Raw genomic sequence first — 23,613 nt, 5'->3', positions numbered from 1 at the left:
AAAGCAGATTCACGGCTTATTTTCGGAACCAGGTTCCATGTAACGTGTTCCAGTGCCTGATACAGTACCTGGCACCCTGCAGGTGCTCAATAAATATTTGATAAATGAATGGTTATATGGTACTATATAAGCTGTGTATATGTATACATATATTCTCCTTTTTAATAGGCTACAGGAGATCCTTACTACCTTGAAGTAGGGAAAACACTTATTGAAAATTTAAATAAATATGCTAGAGTGCCTTGCGGATTTGCTGCCATGAAGGATGTTCGTACTGGAAGTCATGAGGACAGGTAAAACAATTCCTAACCTCCCCTTTCCTCAGGGTAACTGTGAAACAACGAAACAGGGTAACAACTAACAATGAAAATATGATTCTTAGGTAGCCTTCAGATAAGCTTAATGCTTTTACAAGGGTATTTGAAAATATAAGTCTTCAAATACCCTTGTAAGATGTAAATCTTAGTTCATTGTGCTTACTTTTTTTTAAAACTCTTAAGTAGGCTTATTTTAAATTGTTTGAAAGTTGTATTTTTGCCATAGTGACTGGCATATAGTAAGTGCTTAAATGATTTTTAAATAGATGAATAAATGATTGTTAAACATCAGAACCTTGGTCTTTGGAGTATTAGGAAAGTTGGAGTTTTCTTCTTTGTTAATAGTTTTTTCTATTATGTAAAATGTTAGAAATCATCAAGGTGATGATGAATGATCTGAATGATGATCCCTGTTCAGTCAAAAGCATTGTGGTGGTTACTGTGTATAATCTTATTCTGTTGTTGATTTGGAGGGCTGTGGAGGATTGTTGGCAGGTTATATTTTGTTGGATGCTGGATAGATGTAGATGAGCATTCAAGATACAAAAAGCATGCTCTGGTTAATGTGAAAGTCACTAAAATTCCAATTATTCCAGGATCATTCGATTTGGTTGTTTTAACTGTTCAGAACATAGCAACACATGTCTAAATGAACATTAAAAGTTGTTCATTTGGTTAGCAAATGTTCATCCCACAAATATTTACTAAAATGTCTTATGTGCCAGAGTTATACTAGTTTTTGAAGATTACAGATAAACAAACATGTCCTTTCTATCTTTGAATCATTGGGGTAGGCAGATAAACAGGCTTTAAAGTATTGTGTTCGTGCTGTGGAGCATATTAAAGGGATGTGAAATGCAGAGTGGAATGTGATAGTCACTTAAAGGTTTCTAGAGCATCTCGTGTCCTGAAGGATCAGGACTAGAAAAAGGAAAGTGGTAAAAGGAGTTCCCAGCAGAGGAACTAGGAACAGGGGAAACACAACACTCATCTAATCACAGAGTTGTCCCTCAGTCCTTCTCTCAGAGTATTCAGGTAATAGTTGATTAGACTTGAGATCTCCTTCCTTGACCACAGCTGGTAAGAAATGGATAGGTTTCTGGAAGCAGGCATACAGAAAACAGCAAGAAATGAAAGCAGATGGCTTGTGTATTTATCTGTAACATTTATTGGCTGCTTCCTACATTCCGAGCACTCTTCTAATTAAACACTTGCTATGTTTAATTCCTTTGATCCTTACAACAGCCCTCTGAAGTATAATTTCTGTTATCATCATTTTATAGATGAAGAAACCAAAGCACAGAAAGATTAGGGAACTTGTCCGAGGTCTCAGAATTAGTTAGATTAATTCTAATCAAGGCAGATAGGCTTTTGACTATATGCTATGCTGGCAACTCATTGAAACAACAGTAATTAACTGTCTACTGTATACCAGATGGTGCTCTTAGGTAAGAGGATGAAAAAACCAATTAGAACTAGTCCCTGCCCTCCTGTGACTTGTAATAAGTAAGGAAGGTGGGTATAAAAGAATCACAAGTCTCAGTTGTGTCCAACTCTATGTGAACCTATGTAGCCTACCAGGCTCCTCTCCATGGGGTTTTGCAGGCAACAATACTGAAGTGGGTTGCCATTTCCTCCTCCAGGGGATCTTCCTGGCCCACGGAACCCACACCTCCTGCAAGTCTCCTGTGTTGCAGGCAGATTCTTTACTGCGGAGCCGCAGGAAGCCCGATGTGTGCTAGAGTAGAAAGAAAAGTAGCAGGTGGAGGAGTTACAGAGGAAGACGTGATTTACCAAGTCTACAGAGTTCCATTTTTTCAAAATTTAGCATCCTTTTTTTCCTCCTGCTGAATATTCCTTATATGACATTTCGGGATCTCTTATTGTTGCCTTCGTCCCATTCTGATTGTATTGTAGAGTGTCTCTTAAAATGTCACATCCAGAATTAACAAATGGGTGTTCTCTGTTCTGCTCTTAAGAAGCTGATTTTTTCTTTTTTAATTGTAAACTTGGGACTTAATACTTATCCCAGCAAAATTTCATTTTGTTGGGGTTTTTTTGTGTGTATCTAGACCAAAAGGAACGGAGAAGGCAATGGCACCCCACTCCAGTACTCTTGCCTGGAAAATTCCATGGACGGAGGAGCCTGGTAGGCTGCAGTCCACGGGGTCGCGAAGAGTCGGACACGACTGAGCGACTTCCCTTTCACTTTTCACTTTCATGCATTGGAGAAGGAAATGGCAACCCACTCCAGTGTTCTTGCCTGGAGAATCCCAGGGACGGGGGAATCTGGTGGGCTTCCGTCTATGGGGTCGCACAGACTCGGACACGACTGAAGCGACTTAGCAGCAGACCAAAGGAAGGCTTAAATATCATCTCAGTCATCTAAAAATGTATTAGCTAAACAACTGTTTTTAGTGATTTGGGGTTTAGGTAAGTATGCTGTAAAAATTTCCATCTAATACTCTGCATTTGGTTGCTTATTCCCCTGCAGATCTCCCTTATTGTCTGGCTCACCTATGTCTCTCCTCCCTGCCCTCCCTCCCAGTTTTCAAAATAGAAATACCTGTATCTTTCTAATAATGATCTTTAAAGGATTTAAATGGCAAAAAAGAATATGAAAATTTTCCTGCAATTCTTTCCTCCTTGCCACCCTAAGATTATCACTGTTGGCAGTTTTATAAACAGTCTTCCAGATAATTTTAATGGCTGTGTGTTTGCATTTATGTGTATAGTTATGGTTTTTAAGTACAAAATAGATTATGTGATAGAATACTCAAACTCACTAGCTTTACCCTACTCATATACTGCAGTGATCTTACCATGTCTATTCTTTTCTGAGCATTTACAAATCATCTGTTTCACAATCATCTGTGGAATTTGCCAAAAATCAATATCTTGCCACATATACACTATCATGGGTAAAATAGATAGTGGGAAGTTGCTAAATGACACAGGGAGCCTAGCCCTGTGCTCTGTGATGACCTAGAGGGATGAGATGGGGGGTGGGGAGGGTATGTATATAATTATGACTGATTCACATTGTTTTATGGCAGAAACCAACACAAAATTGTAATTTCCCACCAATTAAAAAAAATTTTTTTTAATCAACATCTTGCACATTAGTTTACAGTTCTCAAACTAGCATTTGCTCATGATAGTAACTATCAGCCCTCCAGAAAAAGTTAAATTACCATGAGTGTATTGCTGGTTGACAGGGAAGTATTTTATCTATTCTATAATGATTAACATCCAAAATGTTCAAAAAAGTTTTGAAACATTATAGATGAGTTGTTCTAAAATAAAACATCATTTATATATGGGAAAATTATGATAGTTCTATCTTTGAGCTCATATGCATGCCAAGTGCTATGCTAGATAGTTGACATTATAGAATCTCGTTTGGTCTTTACACCACTATTAAGCATGTATTATGTCCTTTCAGAATAAACTGGAGCTCATGGTCCTTATATAGTATCCCCTTGGTGTCATAGCTAGCCATTGGAAGGTCTTTTCTATTCTGAAATCCCTAGATCCTTACCACCATGTCCAGCTTCTTCTCCATTTCATTCTTTAGTAATGCTGTTTAAACTTGCATGTGAAAACATTTATTGAGTGCCTACTGTATGCCAGGAATTGTGCTTGCCCAGATTTATGAAACTGTGCAGCCTGTCTAGTAACTGCTAAAAGCTCAGATGCTTTGGAATGTAGCACGTTTACTTAAATTCCTTGTTACTGTAACTCCATCTAACTATGCTCTTTTTCTACCACTTTTTATTAAAGCTTTTCTTTAAAATGTTTATTAAAACATTATAACATTAAATCATTTGTAAAGTCACATGTTTTTAATTTCCTTTATTTCTTCATATTCCCTTCTTGAGAAGTATTTAGTACAAAGTTATGATCATAGTCCATATGATTTTGTGTTGTACTTTTTTCATGTAACTTTTCATAAATGATTACTTTTAAAGCCTTCTTGTTTATCACTTAAATGGCTGTGTAATGAGCTACATCAAAATTGTATTACTTGATCCAGTTCAGTTAATATTAATTGAAGATTCTTACAAGGTTCTCAGTAGTAAAGCTCATCAGCATTACCTCCCTGATGTTGGTTCTCTGTAGAAGAAATGCCAAAGAAATGCCAAACTCTTTTCTCAGAAGGCCCGTAGGCAAATCTGGTCTGCATTATTGACAAGATTTAGTGTACTTGTGTGGTAGGCAGCCCCTCTGGTCTTTTTTACTTCCTTGGAATATGCTTGGAGTCAAGATTGTTACCACTGGGGAATAGATACATTCTGTAGTTCTTTGGATGTCTATGCTGGTGTAGACAGGCTTATTGACCTTGATTCTGTGGCTTTCAGATAGCTGGCAATTGGATATTTTTACATACTTAGATTTGTCTGTAATCTTTTATTTTAGAATGGATTCCTTCTTCTTGGCGGAAATGTTTAAATATCTTTACCTGTTATTTGCGGATAAAGAAGACATTATTTTTGACATAGAAGATTACATTTTTACAACAGAAGCTCATCTGTTACCTCTTTGGCTCTCTACTACAAATCAAAGAGTCTCTAAGAAGAACACAGTAGGTTATGTTTTTGAATTAAATATCTCATTCTCTTTTTTACTCCTATCTGTTTGTTTTGTTTTTCTAAGTGAAGACTAATCCATGACTACCATTCAATAAATATAGTGTGGTTGAAGAAGTACCTTTGATGTTTTCTTATGTTGCATCCTGTGTATACTTACATTCCACTTAATGTTTCTTTTGCACAAATATAATATTAAGTAAAATAATTATTTATACTTATATAACATTCTTTTCTCTTTTTAGACTTCAGAATATACAGAACTGGATGACAGTAACTTTGACTGGACTTGTCCAAACACTCAGATCCTCTTCCCTAACGATCCACTATATGCTCAGAGCATCCGTGAACCCTTGAAAAATGTGGTGGACAAGAGCTGTCCTAGAGGCATCATCAGAGTGTAAGATGTCTTATTTTATATTTGTTAGTACAAAAATTAATTCTTGGTAAATGACAGAGAATGTGAGGAGTAGCCAGAAATACATTCATTTAGAACCAAAATATTGAGTAGGTGAGGTATGTACGTTAATGGATTAAAATTAAAATTATTGGTGAATAGATAGCAAAGTTTATTCAGCAGTAATGTCTATTATTATGGAAATTTCTGTATGTCTTTTGGTTAATGAACCAAGTAATTTTGACAGGATATAATAGTTTGTAACTTCCACAGCACATTTTTACACATGATAGTTTCATCAAATATTTCCACATCTTGCTTATATAGAAAATATTTTTCCTTTTATCTGTAGTTTCTGTATAAGAAAAATGTAGTGTTTTGAATTTTTGATGAGATACTTATTCTTCATTGCTGAATTAAAATTTTTACCTTAATGAGTTTGCTTTCTTCAAAATAGTTAATTAGAAAAGCTATTACTAGAAAATTAAAAGAAAATTTAAGTGAATGTTATTCAGTGATATAAGCATTGTTTTGCTTTTCAAATATTGAGGGAAGTGTCTGGTTTTTTTTTTTGAGGGGGAAATAAATAGTAATAAATCCCCAAGCCAAGCTGTTTTGTACCTTCAGATTGTTATAATGCTGTTAATACTGCCTTACAGATAATATACAAGCTTTTGATAACTGTAAAATATATTTGAAAGCTATAACAATTATTAAAAACCTAAGTTGTATGTAGGTAAATAACTTTCTATTTATTCCATTTTTCAGTAGTTTAAAACTAGCAATTCTACAAATATCTAACATTATTTTTATTTTGCCTTATGTTTTTTCCAAATTCTGATTTGTAGTTTTTTAAGCCTTGTCTATAATTACTTTTAGCAGAGAGGAGAGTTTGAGGAGTGGAGCTAAACCCCCTCTGAGAGCCAGAGATTTCATGGCCACTAACCCTGAGCATTTAGAAATCTTGAAGAAGATGGGGGTGAGTTTGATTCACCTCAAAGATGGGAGAGTCCAGTTGGTTCAACATGCAATCCAAGTAAGACATTGCTGCACTAATTAGCTGTGGTCTCTATCCTGTTTGGTCTCACTAGCTTTAATGACATAATGACATTTGACTTTTTAAAAACGTAAATGTATGGTTTAAAGTAAGAGGATCAGAATTTTAGTACTTGGAAGTATCTTGGAAAGCCATCTAATTCAACCTGATTTATAGTATAAATCAGCTAAATCACAAATAGGTTGCTGGTTTGCCTGTGTTGATAAGGTCAGACACTGACTCAGATCTAAGTTTTCTGTTTCTCAGTCTCTTGTCTTTCCACTATTTAGGACATAGGCTTAAAAGCTAATAATTAGTTTTAATATTTATATCTCTATTTTACACTGTTTTAGTTTCCAAGAAGTATTAAATATTTCATTCATTAATCAAAATACACATTTATTTATCTATGCCTAGGCAACATAACACGTGTCTTTGGGAAATTTTTATTGATTTTTTTATTTAGAAGTTTTCATAACCTGAGATCTTTAATTTATCCACCTTATTCCTACCTTAATTCTGAGAAAAGTACAATTTGAGAAATAATTTCAGTGAAGTAGAATCATATTCAGATATCCCTTAATCTCTAATTCAGCCTTCTCACCACCTCATCTTCCCCTCGGGTTTCTGTCTCATCTCTATTCTTGCCACATCTATCCTTCCTTAAAGAATCTTCTCTCTGCTTCCTTAATGTTTCACTCACCCCAGCTGAGGGAATGACATCTCTAATGACACTGCTTTCACTTGGGTCACCAGTGACCTAGTTGCCAGCTAGTGGCCCCTTCATCCTCATATGATTGAACTTTCATGTAACTATTGACTGTTCTCTTTTTAGAACATAGCCCTTTCTTGTCTTCCAGGGCATCCCAACATCTTTCTAAATACTCTGTTCGGTATTTGGTAGATTCCTTTGCAACTCTTCTTTCTTGGCACAGTCACTCGGTATAGGCACTGTCAAAGAATCTGGACCACATCTTTTTCTTTCTGTACTCTTCTTCAGTGGTATCGTCATCATCTTTGTACATGTGATTTCTTAGATACATGTGTATGCGTGTATGCTCAGTCGTGTCCAACTCTTTGCGACCCCATGGACTATAGCCCTCCAGGCTCCTCTGTCCATGGGATTTCTCAGGCAAGAATGTTGGAGTGGGTTGCTACTTCTTTCTCCAGTGGATCATCTGTATGTAATCCTGATTGTGAACTTTACTTCTTAAACCCAGTTTTAATCTACCTGTCATACATTTTTGCATCTCAGATTTCAGTCTGTCCAAACCTGAATTAATTCTCTCTCCCTGTTTCCACCACAGTCTGTCTCTCTCTGCCTTTTTGTTCTCCATCTTAGTCAGCCCTGCCATTATTCTCTAAGTCACCAAAACTAGAAATCTCAGGATAGGCTTTAATTTCTGTCTGCCAGCTCCTCTCTGTTCTCCTCTATCTTCTATCGCCTATTAAGTTCCATTGACTTTTTCTGTAGTGTTAGGAGTTCATCTTTTTCCTACTATAGTCAGGCACTCTTCAACTTTTCCTCTATTAAGATGCAATTAGAGTCATTCCAAATATTTCCCAGATACACACTGGCAAAATCAGTCATTCATTCCCTTGTCTATGTTCCTAGTCTACTTTCCCTCTTGAGAAATTTTATTGTAGCTAATTTTACATCTCTTCTCTAGATACAAACTTCTTAAAGTAAAAGACTATGTCCCCAGTCAAGTTCTAGGATGTAATAGGTGACTGATAGTTATTCCTTGAATATAATCTGGTTGTTGGTTCATAATTTCAAAGAAGGGGAGTATAGGTCAGGTATGAGGTTTATTTCTTAAAGGGGTAACCAGGGGAGAAAACAAGCAAAGTGAGCATTTGGTCGGAAGTCCAGTTCTCAATTTGTATCAAAAGTGGTTTATAAAACAGTGAAAGAGACATTAATAAAAATTTCAGATGTTACATTCAGAAAATATTTCCAGAAGCAATATTTTTGAGAAGAAATAAGGCCGTAAATATTTGGTAGAGACCAAAACTGAAAGGAGAAATTTTGTAGTAAATTTGAAGAAGTATTTAAGAAATAAAAAAGTTGAAAGTTTCTAGAAAGGATAAAATTAATCTTGTTTCTTTCCTAGGCTGCTAGTTCGATTGACGCGGAAGATGGGTTGAGGTTTATGCAGGAGATGATTGAATTGTCAAGTCAGCAACAAAAAGAACAGCAGCTCCCTCCACGAGCTGTACAAATTGTTTCCCACCCGTTTTTTGGCCGGGTAGTATTAACTGCTGGTCCAGCACAGTTTGGGCCAGACCTGTCTAAACATAAAGAGGTGTGTGCACTTATAATATTGTTGAGGTTGAACTTGGATAGTACTTAACTGTTGTTAATTTCTTAATCTCTTTTCTAATTTAGTATTTTTTACTTAACTAAAACACCTAAATATTTAATCTCCTAGATGAAAGGAGATTAAACTTAAAAGCATATCTTGAAAATATTGAGTCATAATTTATGTTTGCAATATGGTTATAGAATTTTACTTAAAATGTTGTTCAGATACTGTTCTCTTAATTCAAAGCCTTTAGCTTATCTAAAAATGGTTTTCAAGCTTTTAAACTACTGGAACCTTTCTTTGAACAAAAATCTAACTCAGAGGCTTAATGTAGAGAACAGCTAAAGCGAAAGTGCTCTGGACAAGTGGCTGTGAAGAGTATCAGATGCTGAAGTTCCACTAAGCAAACTTGGAAGACCACTAAGCTAGTTTATCCTATAGGTTTAGTTTAATATAGGAAACAAAGCTCACAGTTCAACTATCTGACTGACTGGTAGCAAAGCTAGCTAGCTACTAGACCAGAACCCAAATATCCTGATCATCTAAAACCAATGGTCTTTGAACTCTATTACCGCTAATTTAAACTTTTTCTAGTATATACTTTAAAGCTATGTAGGTTTATAGTAGATTGACTTGTTCAACAACTCTTATTCTAGGCACTATTTTAGATTTTTGCTATATGTCATGTTTATAAAAACCAGTGAAGGTTTATGCCCTCATGAAGTTTACATTCTAAGAGCAAGAAGGGTCTTAAAACATATTTACACTCACATCTTTAAAATCAGTTCTCTGGTGGATTTAATTTTTCTAGGAAGAATTGCTTGCACATTTATGTACACTAAATCCATTTTTTCCCCCTCTTTCAAACATTTTTCTGGTTACCAGTGATGGTTTAAAAATGGTTCCCAGCTGTTGAATTATGGGTTTGGGTATGTAGTGAGTCTGCCAGCAGGCTCCAACTTTACCACTTTCTAACATCATGATCTTGAGCAAATTATGAAAGCTGAATCTCAGTTCCCCATGTGTAAAATGTATATGTTATCTGTATTTAACTCAGAGTCATTATAAAGATCAGGTTTAGTGATTTATGTAAAAATGCTTTTATAAACTGCAAAGTACAGTAGAAATGGTTTGGGACTATGATATGCAAAATGTTGAAATCAAAAATTTATGCTAAATGTATATTGGATGTGTTATTGTTACAAAAGAAATGAGATCTCCCTAAAGCTCTAGATTTTGAATTTTAATGACATGGTAGTGATTTGAGAAGATAAAAGTTATTCAAGTAACTTTTTATTTCTGACAGACAAGAGGATTTGTTGCAAGCAGTAAACCATACAATGGCTGTTCAGAACTTACTAACCCTGAAGCAGTGATGGGGAAAATTGCTTTGATACAAAGAGGGCAGTGCATGTTTGCAGAAAAGGCACGCAACATACAGAATGCTGGCGCCATTGGTGGCATTGTTATTGGTAAGTAATCCTCCGTGTCATTGTATTAATAACTAAAACATCGTTTTGGGGGTTTTCTTTCATTTTCCAAAATTTTATCAGAGTTTGTCATATTGTTTTTACTTCACTAGCCAGCATATTGGATAGGTAATCCAATGACTCTCTTAATAATTTGTATATGTCTCATACCTTGTTTGAACACCTAAATCTGGGTTTCTGTATAGTAATGCCAATAAGTGTACTTGAGTCAGATGTGAAGGTGCAGTAGGAGTGATGGTAAAAACACCTGATACCATGGATCAGAAATGTGCCCATGAGTTCCAAAACCCCTAGGGGCAAGAATTACACCTGCCACCTTAAGTGGAAAGTCACTGAAAATATCCATTCCTCCACACAGACGCAAGCTTTGGAGTCAGATACATGGGGGTGCAGCTCCTGGCTCTTCCACAAAATCATGCTGTAACCTTTAGATTGTTTACCTGTTTATTCATTATAATTTTTTTTTAGCTCCAGTGAAAATGGTAATAAACATCTTATAGGTGGTTGTGAGGTTTGAAGATAATGGAAATAAAATTTCCTAAAATTACTGACATGGGTAAAAATAAAATAGAAGGATTTATTTCATCGAAAAAGTTTTTACTATTCCTTTTGCTTATCCTATATGGGCACTACAGTGTTGATGTAATGAATGCATGAATTGCATAGTTAAATATTAACATTAGGAAAAGTTCTGCCTAATAACTTAAATTAGTGGTTAGCGAACTATAGCCTGCAAGCCAAGTTTGGCTCACTGCTTTTTTTGTATGTAAAAGTTTTATTAGAACACAGCTCATCAGTTTGTTTACTTATCTTCAGTAACTGCTTTCAAGAACAGTGCTGGAATTGAGTGGTGGTAACAGTAACAAAGCCGAAAATACTCTCTATCTGACCAGTTACAAAAAGAGTTTGCTGATGGCTGACTTAAATCACCTCTTAATCCTTGGTTATTTTCCACTCCGAGATTACTTTTATTAAAGAATAATAGCTTGCTGCCACTATTATTTTAGACATCTTACTGAGTTTTAAAAAATATGAAAAAATAAAGTTGGGAACATATGTGGAGTATTTTAGATTTTCCCCATTTTTTGGTAGAGTCTAATTTTTGTGGTATTCTGTACTCTGCAAGCTTTGTCAAATCAAATGCTTTCATTAGTAGCTATTAGTTATAGAATGCTATCTTGAGATCTGTAAGTAAATAATTAAAATAAGTGGTCCTTAATTTTAAAAAAAATTAATGTCTAAGTGGAAACTTCCTTATGTTGTAACTCCTTTCCCTGAAGGTTTTTTTGCTTCTGGTGAAGCATTTTGTTTAGTTTCTAATGGTTTTCAGTTCAGTTCAGTCGCTCAATATGTCTGATGCTTTGCAGTCCCATGGACTGCAGCACGCCAGGCTTCCCTGTCCTTAACCATCTCCCAGAGCTTGCTCAAAGTCATGTCCATCCAGTCGGTGATGCCATCCAACCATCTCATCTTCGGTTGTCTCCTTCTCCTCCTACCTTCGATCTTTCTCAGCATCAGTCTCTTTTCCAATGAGTCAGTTCTTTGCATCTGGTGGCCAAAGTATTGGAGTTTCAGCTTCAGCATCAGTCCTTCGTATGAATGTTCAGGACTAATTTCCTTTAGGATTGACTTCTTTGATCACCTTGCTGTCCAAGGAACTCTCAAGAGTCTTCTCCAGCACCACAGTTCAAAAGCATCAGTTCTTTGGCGCTCAGCTTTCTTTATGGTCCAACTCTCACATGACTACTGAAAAAACCAAGTCCCATACGTGACTACTGGAAAAACCATAGCTTTGACTATATGGACCTTTATCAGCAAAGTAACGTCTCTGCTTTTTAATGTGCTGTCTAGATTTGTCATAGCTTTCCTTCCAAGGAGCAAGTGTCTTTTAATTTCTTGGCTGCAGTCACCATCTACCGTGGTTTTCAGTTCACTTCAGTCGCTCAGCCATGTCCAACTGTTTGCAACCCCATGAACCACAGCATACCAGGCCTCTCTGTCCTTCACCAACTCCCAGAGTTTACCCAAACTCATGTCCATTGAGTCGGTGATGCCATCCAACCATCTCATCCTCTTCGTCCCCTTCTCCTCCTGCCTTCAATCTTTCCCAACATCAGGGTCTTTTCCAATGAGTCAGCTCTTCACATCAGGTGGCCAAAATATTGGAGTTTCAGCTTCAACATCAGTCATTCCAATGAACACCCAGGACTGATTTCCTTTAGGATGGACTGGTTGGATATCCTTGCAGTCCAAGGGACTCTCAAGAATCTTCTCCAACACCGCAGTTCAAAAGCATCAATTCTTCGGTGCTCAGCTTTCTCCACAGTCCAACTCTCACATCCATACATGATCACTGGAAAAATCATAGCCTTGACTAGACGGACCTTTGTTGGCAAAGTAATGTCTCTGCTTTTTAATATGCTATCTAGGTTGATCATAACTTTCCTTCCAAAGAGTAAGTGTTTTTTAATTTCATGGCTTCAGTCACCATCTGCAGTGATTTTGGAGCCCCGAAAAAATAAAGTTTGACACTGTTTCCACTGTTTCCCTATCTATTTGCCATGAAGTAATGGGACCAGATGCCATGATCTTTGTTTTTTGAATGTTGAGCTTCAAGCCAACTTTTTCACTCTCCTCTTTCACCTTCATCAAGAGGCTCTTTAGTTCTTCTTCACTTTCTGCCATAAGGGTGGTGTCATCTGCATATCTGAAGTTATTGATATTTCTCCCGGCAATCTTGATTCCAGCTCATGCTTCCTCCAGCCCAGTGTTTCTCATGATGTACTCTGCATAGAAGTTAAATAAGCAGGGTGACAATATACAGGCTTGACGTACTCCTTTTCCTATTTGGTACCAGTCTGTTGTTCCATGTCCAGTTCTAACTGTTGCTTCCTGACCTGCATACAGGTTTCTCAAGAGGCAGGTTAGGTGGTCTGGTATTCCCATCTCTTTCAGAATTTTCCACAGTTTATTGTGATCCACACAGTTAAAGACTTTGGCGCAGTCAATAAAGCAGAAATAGATGGTTTTCTGGAACTCTCTTACTTTTTCCATGATCCAGCGGATGTTGGCAATTTGATCTCTGGTTCCTCTGCCTTTTCTAAAACCAGCTTGAACTTCTAAACATTCACGGTTCCCATATTGCTGAAGCCTGGCTTGGAGAATTTTGAGCATTACTTTACTAGCGTGTGAGATGAGTGCAATTGTGCAGTAGTTTGAGCATTCTTTGGCATTGCCTTTCTTTGGGATTGGGATGAAAACTGACCTTTTCCAGTCCTGTGGCCACTGCTGAGTTTTCCAAATTTGCTGTCATATTGAATGCAGCACTTTCACAGCATCATCTTTCAGGATTTGAAATAGTTCAACTAGAATTCCATCACCTCCACTAGCTTTGTTCATAGTGATACTTCCTAAGGCCCACTTGACTTTACATTCCAGGATGTCTGGCTCTAGGTGGTTGATCATACCATCGTGATTATCTGGGTCATGAGTGGTTTTAATTGTATATAAATGAGCAAATTAGGACTTGGTTGTTTTTTTGTCCCAAATACCAGAAGTATAGATTATCTTAAAAATCATTTGCCTACAAGAGACAATTTATTTAGTGTAAGGGAGGTTTGTTTACTATATGGAAATGGATTATTTTCGTTGAACCTAAGAGTAAGAAATACTACTGAGTGCTCTAAGGAATTAGAAATGGAAACTAAAAATCATCAGGAACCATGACGGCTAGCATTTTTCTTGTCTCTATCTGTGGGTCCTCCTGGATTCTTCTCTGCAGCTCTTTGGTATTCTGCTTCAATCTGCAGTTTCTCACCAGCCTGCTCTCTTTTTACCTAGAAGTTCCAAAATGGCCTTTTCCAAAATTGCAACCTAAGCCATCAGTCTGTGTCACTTAACTGGACTTCTGCTGCTACTGCTGCTAAGTCGCTTCAGTCATGTCCGACTCTGTGCAACCCCATAGACGGCAGCCCACTAGGCTCCTCTGTCCCTGGGATTCTCCAGGCAAGAATACTGGACTTCTCCCCCCTGCTAACCGAAAGTCTTTCTATTTTTGAAAATGTGCCACTTCCAAATCTCCCAGAGACACTGGGGGTCAGGTAGCCATCCTTTGGTCAGTTGCTGTTGAAGGGTGTGATTCTGCCTGGTATTTTCTACTTAGCAGGGCTTGTCCATGCAAGCTCTCTGATAGGTGACAGACAGGTTCTCTAGGGAGACTGGCATGTGAGATTAGGACTGGACATAACTGACATCTCCAGTAGAGTAGTAATTAGCAACCATACTATTATTTTTTAACCAGTGTAAAGTCAGAATAGTGTTTCATTCAACTTACAGAGGAAAAAAACAGTCTAGTAATTATTCCTTGTGAAGAGTGTTTTAAAAATACATAATATAATGCCATTAGAGAAAATCGTAAATAGCAATAAAATTTTCATTATTCTGTCATTGTAATTCAAGTCTCTGAATTTTTCCCCTTTTAGGCTTTTTCATAAGCATCTGAAATTTTTATAGTCACAATCATAGAACTTTGTACTTTACTTTTTTTATGTAATAATAACATTTTGTTTTTCTGTGTGTTCCCTCAGGTAGTTCATTATAATTTACTTACAGTTTACAGTTGTTGACAAGTATAAAGCACTCCAGTAAACTTTTTCAGGCATAAATCATTTCGCTTCTTTTGAATTATTTCCTCAGGGTAAATGTCTAGGAGTAGAATTAGTAGACCCCACAAGTATGAGTGTTTTGTGGTTCTTAATGCAGGAAATTAATGTCGACAGGTGAAAAATAGTAAAGATGGGCAGCTGGACCTTTCTAATGGATGAACGTTTTGATCTTTGCTTTTATTCATTCTCTGGCTAGATGACAATGAGGGGAGCAGCAGTGATACTGCCCCTCTGTTCCAGATGGCGGGGGATGGGAAGGACACAGATGACATTAAGATCCCCATGCTGTTTTTATTCAGTAAAGAAGGAAGTATCATACTGGACGCCATCCGGGAGTATGAGGAGGTGGAAGTGCTCCTTTCTGACAAAGCAAAAGATCGAGGTAAGGGTAAAAAATCCTTTGTTTTCCACTTGGCATTAATTTTTTTAACTTGACCAAAATGAGTTACAAAATGATTATTTGTGGTTCACTGGTAAAAGAAGTAAAAATTTTTAGAAGGTGATTTCAAAATACGTTTTCCTTTTGGAAAGAGGAGTAATGAAATGTTTATTTCACTTTGTTCGCTGATTTAGAATGTCATTAGAATTAGATTTTTATATGTAATTTATAATTTTTGCTATGATTCTGCCAGTGATAAAAATAGAAGAGATTACATTAAGAGTCATTTTTAACATCCACAGAGGCTTACCATTCAATTTCACAGATACTATATCCTCTGGGGCTTTTTTAGAATAAGAAGTAAAAAGAGATTATATAGAACGGTGTTATATATGATATAATAGTAATTGGGTTTCACCAAGCCACCTGTAATCAAATAACCAGTGTCTTGGTAAAGGGGTAGAAATCTAGCAGCTTCTCTTCACTGAGATAATTTCATCACATAGATACTTAAAAGTTACGAGAGTTACACATGACTGGCTAGTGCCTGAAGAACAAGGTAGCATGCCTTCATTCATGAGAGTGTATATAGATCCCTCTCTGGGCCAAAATTTTTGTTAGTAAATTGAAAGCTCTTTGAAACCCAAATTATTGTATAAATGCAAGGTCTCACTAGTATTCTTTTACAATTTCACATCTAGGGATAGAGGGCAAATGAGGGAAAGTGAACCATCAGATGTAGTCTGTAATCCTGCTTTTAATAGCCGTTTTCTTAGCCACTGGAGACTCCTATAGGGAGAGCACTAGTCCTCCTACCTCGCCTTCAACAGATCAAGTTGTGTAATTTGTACACAGTTGTTGATGTTTGGGATATTTGTTTGGCAGATATGTAGGAAACTTACCCAATTCAGTATAACCTTCAAGTGGAACAATTAAAAAAGAAAAAGGTTAGCAATAATCTAGTGCTAGCCGAATCAGTGTTTTGTGTTGTCTCCTTGTATTGCTTTATTCTTCTTTGAGGTTCATTCAGTTGTTAACTATTTAAGCAGTATGGCGTGAGTAGGGTGTATATACTTAAGGATGTATAAATAGAACAGAATAGAAAGGATTCCTAATCTTCTTAAATCCTCCTATGTGCCTGTTTTGTTTTTTTTTTTTGCTTCCTGAGCCCTTTTTTCAGTTAGATCTTTATATGCATTTTGGCATCAAACACAGGCAAATTATTATTCCATGTAACTCTTTAATGCCTTTGCTTTTTTCCCCCCTATTTTGTGCTACCATTGGAATTTCAGCAGCAATATTAAAAGGTAAAATGATTCCAAGCTACATTATTAATAGTAGTAAGTATCCTTAATAAGCCTTAAATTATATATATGTATATGCATGTGTATATACATGTATATACACACGTGTGTGCATATATATATTGTTTCAGTGGCTACCATGATAATACATCATTTAAAGTAATTAGATTATTTTCATGTCTAGTCAGCTGTCCCATAATGATGATTCTTTATTGATCCTGTCATAACAAATTCTGTAAATTAAATAATAGGTGAATTCACTAGTCCATATCCATGCAAGAGTTACTCTAATGAAGACATTGTTGTATAGCATGTGTTACTTTTGGTCACTTTTTATTGGAATGCAGTATAAACTATTTAAAGTATCGACTTGTTTTTAAAACCCATATATCTGTAGGGAAATGTGTGAGGGTTAGGACTATGAGATCGTGGTAGAGCATGTGCTTCCTATATCAGAGATAGGATATGAAGAGAGATCAGTTATGCCATTTAAAAAAAAAAGTCTGAACAGCATAAGAGTATTCCCTTGAGGACCTTGCAGTAAAAGGGCTTTATTTAAATTATGTATTTTTTAAAGTTTTGATAGTCTGTCCATTTTTTGACTGCGATTCTGTTATAGTGTGATATTTTGACAAAAAGCCTTGAAAAATTCCCCTTTTTGTATAGCTTTTTGAAGAACTGTAGGGCGTTATTAACTGTAAGCAATGAGTTATAATTGTTAATATTTATCAGTGTAACAAAAGTCAGTGATAATAGTTTTATTAAATCAACTGCTTTATTTACTTAGGATATTCCAGGTTAACCTCTGTAGTGGGCACCGTTAATCTGTGCTGTTGCTCTATGCATCAGTGTTTCTCTTCTGCTTCAGAATTAGCTGATGTGGTAGTTAGAAGTGTAGATTCCTGAGGCCTACTCCAGAATATTGAATCAGACTCTCTGAAAGCAGGGGATCAGAATCTGAAATTTTACAAGCATTCCAGTTAATTGCACTCATCTATACTTTGAGAAACACTGAACAAGGCCATGAAGGCACCATCCTTTAAAAAAAAAAAAAAAATCTCCCAGCTCTCTATCTGGCCTTATTGTGCCATCAAGGGTACTCAGACATGACTGAAGCAACTTAGCACACAACACACACAAGGATACTAAGTAGGATTCTATAAGTACACCAAATAATAGCAGCCATAAAATCTGAATGATTTAAAATGTCCTCCAGATTGTTTTCTCTAAAGATCTCATTCCACAGATACATATTTCCCTTAAAAAGTCAGTTTTGATGGCGCCGGTCTTCCCACATATCAATACAGAAAACAGAGACTCCAGAACAAGCCCCTACTCCCACCTTCTAATTCTGATAAATCCCAGCCATTGATAAGAGAAATATCTGCAACAGTCCTATATCCTAGCAAAAATGTCCAGATAAATATTATACATTTTTCTTCAGAATAAAGCATTAGTAATTTATTAAGTAGAAATGCTGCTTTCCTCAGATTAAACCAGTCACACTTCTAAAAGTTAAGTTATCCACAAAAGTGTTAATATTGTGTCTGTCATGTGTCCGGTTCCAGAATTTCTAGAATTTGTAAAGGTGCTGAATAATAATTCCCACCCTGTGTCCGCAAACAAAAGACAAGAGATCCGAACTGAAACAGTTTACAATTAAGATTCAGTTGACTTTTCTCAGTAGTATTTCTCAAGAGGGGGGAAAAAAATCAGCATTTAAAAGTTTGAATACATTGTCATTTCGTAGTTTATAGCGTAGGCTTCCAGTGCCTTAAGAGCTGTGTGGACACACAGATTCAGAACTACTTTTATGTTTGTGTCTGTCTGGTGAAGAGGCAGGCAGAACAGGGGAAACAAAAGAAAGGGCCAGTGGTTTGAACTGCCTAAGATTTAACTGTGGCAGTGTTCCTTTTCCTAAGATTATCCTTCTCTGGATGTGATTGGGGTGAATCTGTCCTTCAGTTGATCTGTAGAGATTAGGTCTCTGTTGGAAAGGGTTTGGTTCTGAGGAGGTGAATCTAATGTGTAAACAGATGGCGTCTTTGCTTGGAAAGGGGCAGCTGAAATGTTAATAGAATTAACACGGAAGGACTCCAGCCTCTCTTCCTCAGTCACCACGTGTTTTCTCTTGCACTTTTGCATTTGCACACCTTCCCTCTTTGCACAAGTGCCTCGTCTATCCCGATTCCACTCCCACAGCCTTTTCCTCTTTAAAAACGTTTCGTCATTCTAAACACTCAAGTTTAGTGCTATCCTCTCTATGAATTTTTCTCTTATTCTCATAGATAAAATGTATGGACATCTTCTTTAACAGTCTGTACTCATTTAGTTTTGGCTGTGCTGGGTCTTTGTTGTGTGCGCAGGCATTCTCTAGTTACGACAAATAGGGTCTACGCTCTACTTGTGGTGCCACAGGCTTCTCATTGTCGTGGCTTCTCTTGTTACAGAGCACGGGGTTTGGAGTGTAGACTCAGTGCTTGTGGCACACAGGCTTAGTTGCTAGGTCTTCCTAGACCAGGGATTGAATCTGTGTCCCCTGCATTGGCAAGTAGATTCTTAACCACTGGGCCACCAGGGAAAGTCCCAACATCTCCTTAATATAGTTATACTTTTGACATTTGTATTACATTGTACTTCTTTACCTGTGTCTCAGCTCTGTATTTCTTGTTGTCAGTAAATGCTGGTAGCGTGGGTGAATGAATGGTTGTAGAACATCTAGTCTCGAAGTCTTTGCCAAGTTTCTTTGTCCTTTCATTATTAAAACTTTCTTTTCTTTCTCTCTCTCTTTTTTTTGTATCTTGAGATTTTCTTCATTCTTTTTTGCTTCTGCAAGTCTGATTCACCATCCCTGAATTTAATGATGTAATCATTAGTACTATGATATTCCATACTGTGACAACAGGCCCCATAGAATGAAGGTTTGTAGTGGTGTGGTAGATTCTTTCTTTTTGTACTTATCCAACTGTCGTTTTTATTTAGCTGATTGAATAGTTTGCTATTTTGAATACATTTTAATATCTCTTAATGCAGCTCCCATCTCACTAATTCTTTTCAGAATTTCTTGACTTCTCTGTGATGTATATTCTTCCATAGGAATTTAAAGATAATCCTATCCAGTCCAAAAAGTAAAGGAGTAGAATTGGGATTCATTTTGGAATTGTATAACTGCATATGTTAGATATAAACAGGAAAGTTTTGTTAAATATTGACTTTCCATCCAGGTACATACAGGTACTTACCTGTAAATTGAATCAGATCTTATTTTTTCATTGAGATTTTATAATATTAAGCAATAAGATTTCATAATAAATTTAATTCTGTGTCTTGTAGATTTTGTTTTTAATTATAAAAAGGTTACTTAGTTTATTTCTAACCAGTTATTGCTACTACAGAGGGGTTATTTGTATTTGCCTACTTATTTTTACCCTGTATCAAATTCTTTAATCATCTTGCTAGTGTAGTTAAAAATTGAGTTACTTTGAGTTTAAGTGTAAAACAGAATCTCAAAATACAGACAACTTGGTCTTTTTCTATATTCACACTATTCTTTTTAATTGAAGTGCAGTTGATGTGTTGTGTAAATGTCTGTTGTATAGCAAAGTAATTCAGTTACGTTCCTTTCCATTATGGTTTATCACAGCATATTGAATATAGTTCCCTGTGTTAAACAGTAGGACCTTGTTGTTTATCCACCCTGTATATACACTCATTTGGATATGTTAATCCCAAACTCCCAATCCTTCCCTCCATCACCTTTCCTCGCCCTTTGCAACCATAAGTCTGCTCTCTGTGAGTCTGTTTCTGTTTTGTAGATATGTTGATTTGTGTCGTATTTTAAATTCCACATATGAGTGATATCATATGGCACTTGTCTCGTTCAGACCACTTAGTGTGATAATCTCTAGGTCCGTCCTTGCTGCTGCAAGTGGCATTATTTCATTCTTTTTTATGGCTGACTCATATTCCATTGTATATGTGTACCGTATCTTCTTTATCCATTCCTCTGTCAGCGGACATCTAGGTTGCTTCCGTGTCCTGGCTCTTGTGAACAGTGCTGCAGTAAGCATTGGGGTGCGTGTATCTTTTTGAATTATGGTTTATCACAGCGTACTGAATATAGTTCCCTGTGCTATGCAGTAGGACCTTGTTGTTTATCCATCCTGTGTATACTGATTTGCATTTGTTAAGCCACTGAGGCAGCGACTGAGGTCTACTATCCTGGAGCCTGCATAGGTAGAGGCTGGTAGTGGAGAAAGGGGCTCCCTTTGTGTACCGCTTAACAAGGGTGCTTGACTTCTATGGTGGCCTGGGTGCTTCTGCAAACACCCCCAGTTGCGGCCATAGCACACTCCAGCCCCCTTCAGGCCTTGCCCACACAGCCAACAGCAGTCCTCTTCCTGTGGACTGCGCGCTCAACCCTGAGATTCAGGCCCTGCCCGTACCAGCGGACACATGTCTCAGGCCGGGGCGCGCAGGGTAGCAGTACTCCAGTCTGTGCAGATGTCTCTTCTGCCTGCCGCAAATGGGGATTGTGCTCTCCTCTGAGCCTCCCTTTCTGTCCCTGCTGATCTGAGGGGGCTTCCCAGGATGCGGGAACCGCTCCTCTTTTTAGCTCCCTCCCAGGGGTGCATGTCCCGCCCCTCCATCCTCTTTTTTTTTTCCTTCCTCCTACCTGATAGAGATTTTTCTTGTCCTTTCAGGTGTTTGAGGTCTCCTGCTTGTGTCCAGTAGGTGTTCTGTGAGATTTGTTCTGTTTGTAGATGTATCTTTCCTGTTATTTGTGGGAGGAGGGGAGCTCCCCGTCCTTCTACTCCACATCTCGATTGGAGCCTACCCCACTCTGTTTCCTTATCCTTAGCTAGGTTTCCAAAAGAATATTATGTATGTAACCCTAGAGTGATTCTTTGTCAAAAGCACAGTCTTTATTACTGTATAAAATAGCCCCACACCTTTTCGTATTCTAAACTAGATTAATGCAGTCTAGAAATGAAGGTTCTTTTTGGTTTTGCTCAAACTTAGGGTAGCCTAGCATAAATGAGCTCCAAGCTGCCAGACTGCTTTCTGTTCTTTAGTTTCCCTAAATGTCAAATTAAAATGTACCTTTTCCACAGCTGAGAGAACATATGGGAATTCCTCCCCCTTGCCCACCTTCCCCCTGACACAGCCCCAGCACAAACTATCCAAAGCTTCCCATGTCAGGTAATCCTGCCTGGTCGGTGTGTGCATACGTATCCTTCTGTCCCTCCCTGTGTGCCTTTATTTCCTTCCATTTTTCTGGTTTTATAATAAGTTCATCTTCTCTTTCTTCTTGGACTAATTCTGCTTATCTTTGAAATCTCAGTTCAAGTGTCACATTCTGAAAGTGAAAGTGAAGCCGCTCAGTCGTGTCCGACTCTTTGCGATCCCATGGACTGTAGCCTACCAGGTTTCTCCATCCATGGGATTTTCCAGGCAAGAGTACTGGAGAGGGTTGCTATTTCCTTTTCCGGGGGATCTCCCCAACCCAGGGATTGAACCCAGGTCTCTTGCATTGCAGGCAGACACTTTACCCTCTGAGCCACCCGGGAAGCACATTCTGAAAGAAGTCCTCAAATCTCATTATTCTTTCCTAACACCATAGCATGCATCACAGAGTCTTCTTTTTATTTGTGTTTATTTGTAAACGTTTTCCTCAGCTGGACTATAAGATTCAGAAGGGCAGGTTAAGTGTTTGTTTTCACCTAGTTTTATCCCTAGCACCTTGCACGGTGCCTGCCACACAGTAAGATGCTCAGGAGACCTTTACCTTCACCAACTGACTGCAGAGTCTGAGAATTGTGCATCCTGTGATTATAGGTGCTGCTACCTCAGCACTTTCTTGTAGGAACCCTAAATAAAATGCCTCTAGTGGTTTTACCGTATATTCATTATCAGTGGTTTAGCCTGCTTTTCCACCTTCCAGTGGATTTAATGATTATAATTCATAGACTTCCAGTAATGAAGTTTTGCAAATAGTCTGTTTTTGTATTTATGGAAATACTTAATCACATGAATACCCCTGAGTCATTTAATTTTGTATTATCTGCATTTTCATGGTTTACTGAGTGGGGATTTCACTTTTCAAAGAATATTAAAATTACAGCAGTGGCGAGCACTGTTTAAATTTTATTTGGTTTAATATGTTCTCACGTGTGGGCTTTCCTGAATTTAGGTGTTTAATAAATTTGAGACATATAAATTTTTATGCATTTTAATAGTATTTTTGTATAGTGTATTTCTTGGCATTTCTTGACACCCATTGACAGCAGTCTTTATTAGAGTCATCCTGCATTAACATGGTTTTCTTTTAACTCTCAGTTTTTTCCTTGAGTACTAAAACCAGTATGGTTTTGAGAATATGATAGTACATGTTTTGAGGAGGAAAGTAGCATGAAGTTTGTTTCTTTCCTGCACAGATCCTGAGATGGAAAATGAAGAACAACCATCCTCCGAAAATGACTCTCAGAGTGCTGAGCAGATTGCATCAAGGTCTCAGGAGATTGATCTGGTTGATCAGGAGTCTCCTGAGGAAAGTTCTGTGAACTCTCATCCAGAATCTTTATCTCCAGTAGATACAGACAGTGCTGCAAGCGTTTCTTCTTCTGAACAGGATTCTAACCCCGTGGAAAACCTCGAGACTACAAGTCTTGATGGTGAATGTACAGATTTAGATAACCAGCTTCAAGAACAGTCAGAAACTGAGGAGGATTCCAACCCTAATGTTAGCTGGGGTCAAAAGGCCCAGCCTATAGACTCCATATTAGCAGACTGGAATGAAGACATAGAAGCATTTGAAATGATGGATAAGGATGAGCTCTGACTCACAAAAGTCTACCTGGTGGTAGGTATTTCAAAAGAAAAGGTAAACTGTGGTTAATAGACGCCCTGATACTAAGCAGGCTCTCTTCATGGGAGGCTTTAAGTATGGTGATGAGCAACCACGTTCTGACTGGGAGAGTTAGTTATCATAGGAATCTGGAACATGCTGTGTTAGAACTGACCTTGTTTAAAACTGTCCCATCAAAAAATGCAAACTCACAGTCCTCCCCCACCCCCCAGGTGACAGGATTGTACCATCGTGCTGCACACCTTGGGCCAGGAAAAGATTAC

At 37.5% G+C, this 23,613-nt stretch overlaps 1 protein-coding gene across 1 annotated transcript in view; it reads left to right on the top strand.

Annotated features, from left to right (window-relative positions):
- The window catches only part of EDEM3 (ER degradation enhancing alpha-mannosidase like protein 3), a 65,147-nt gene extending 41,819 nt beyond the window's left edge, over nt 1-23,328 (top strand). Inside the window, exons 13-21 of the mRNA XM_052653971.1 lie at nt 169-293; nt 4,737-4,902; nt 5,152-5,306; nt 6,183-6,339; nt 8,454-8,645; nt 9,952-10,117; nt 14,996-15,181; nt 16,471-16,518; nt 22,920-23,328. Coding sequence (XP_052509931.1) covers nt 169-293; nt 4,737-4,902; nt 5,152-5,306; nt 6,183-6,339; nt 8,454-8,645; nt 9,952-10,117; nt 14,996-15,181; nt 16,471-16,518; nt 22,920-23,323 — 1,599 coding nt within the window. The 3' untranslated portion in view covers nt 23,324-23,328. The remainder of the gene's footprint in view (nt 1-168; nt 294-4,736; nt 4,903-5,151; nt 5,307-6,182; nt 6,340-8,453; nt 8,646-9,951; nt 10,118-14,995; nt 15,182-16,470; nt 16,519-22,919) is intronic.
- Nucleotides 23,329-23,613: the final 285 nt, after the last annotated feature.

The sequence above is a fragment of the Budorcas taxicolor genome, chromosome 16, assembly GCF_023091745.1.
Source record: "Budorcas taxicolor isolate Tak-1 chromosome 16, Takin1.1, whole genome shotgun sequence".
In the NCBI taxonomy this organism is placed as follows: Eukaryota; Metazoa; Chordata; class Mammalia; order Artiodactyla; family Bovidae; genus Budorcas; species Budorcas taxicolor.
This window is presented reverse-complemented; position numbering and strand designations above follow the sequence as displayed.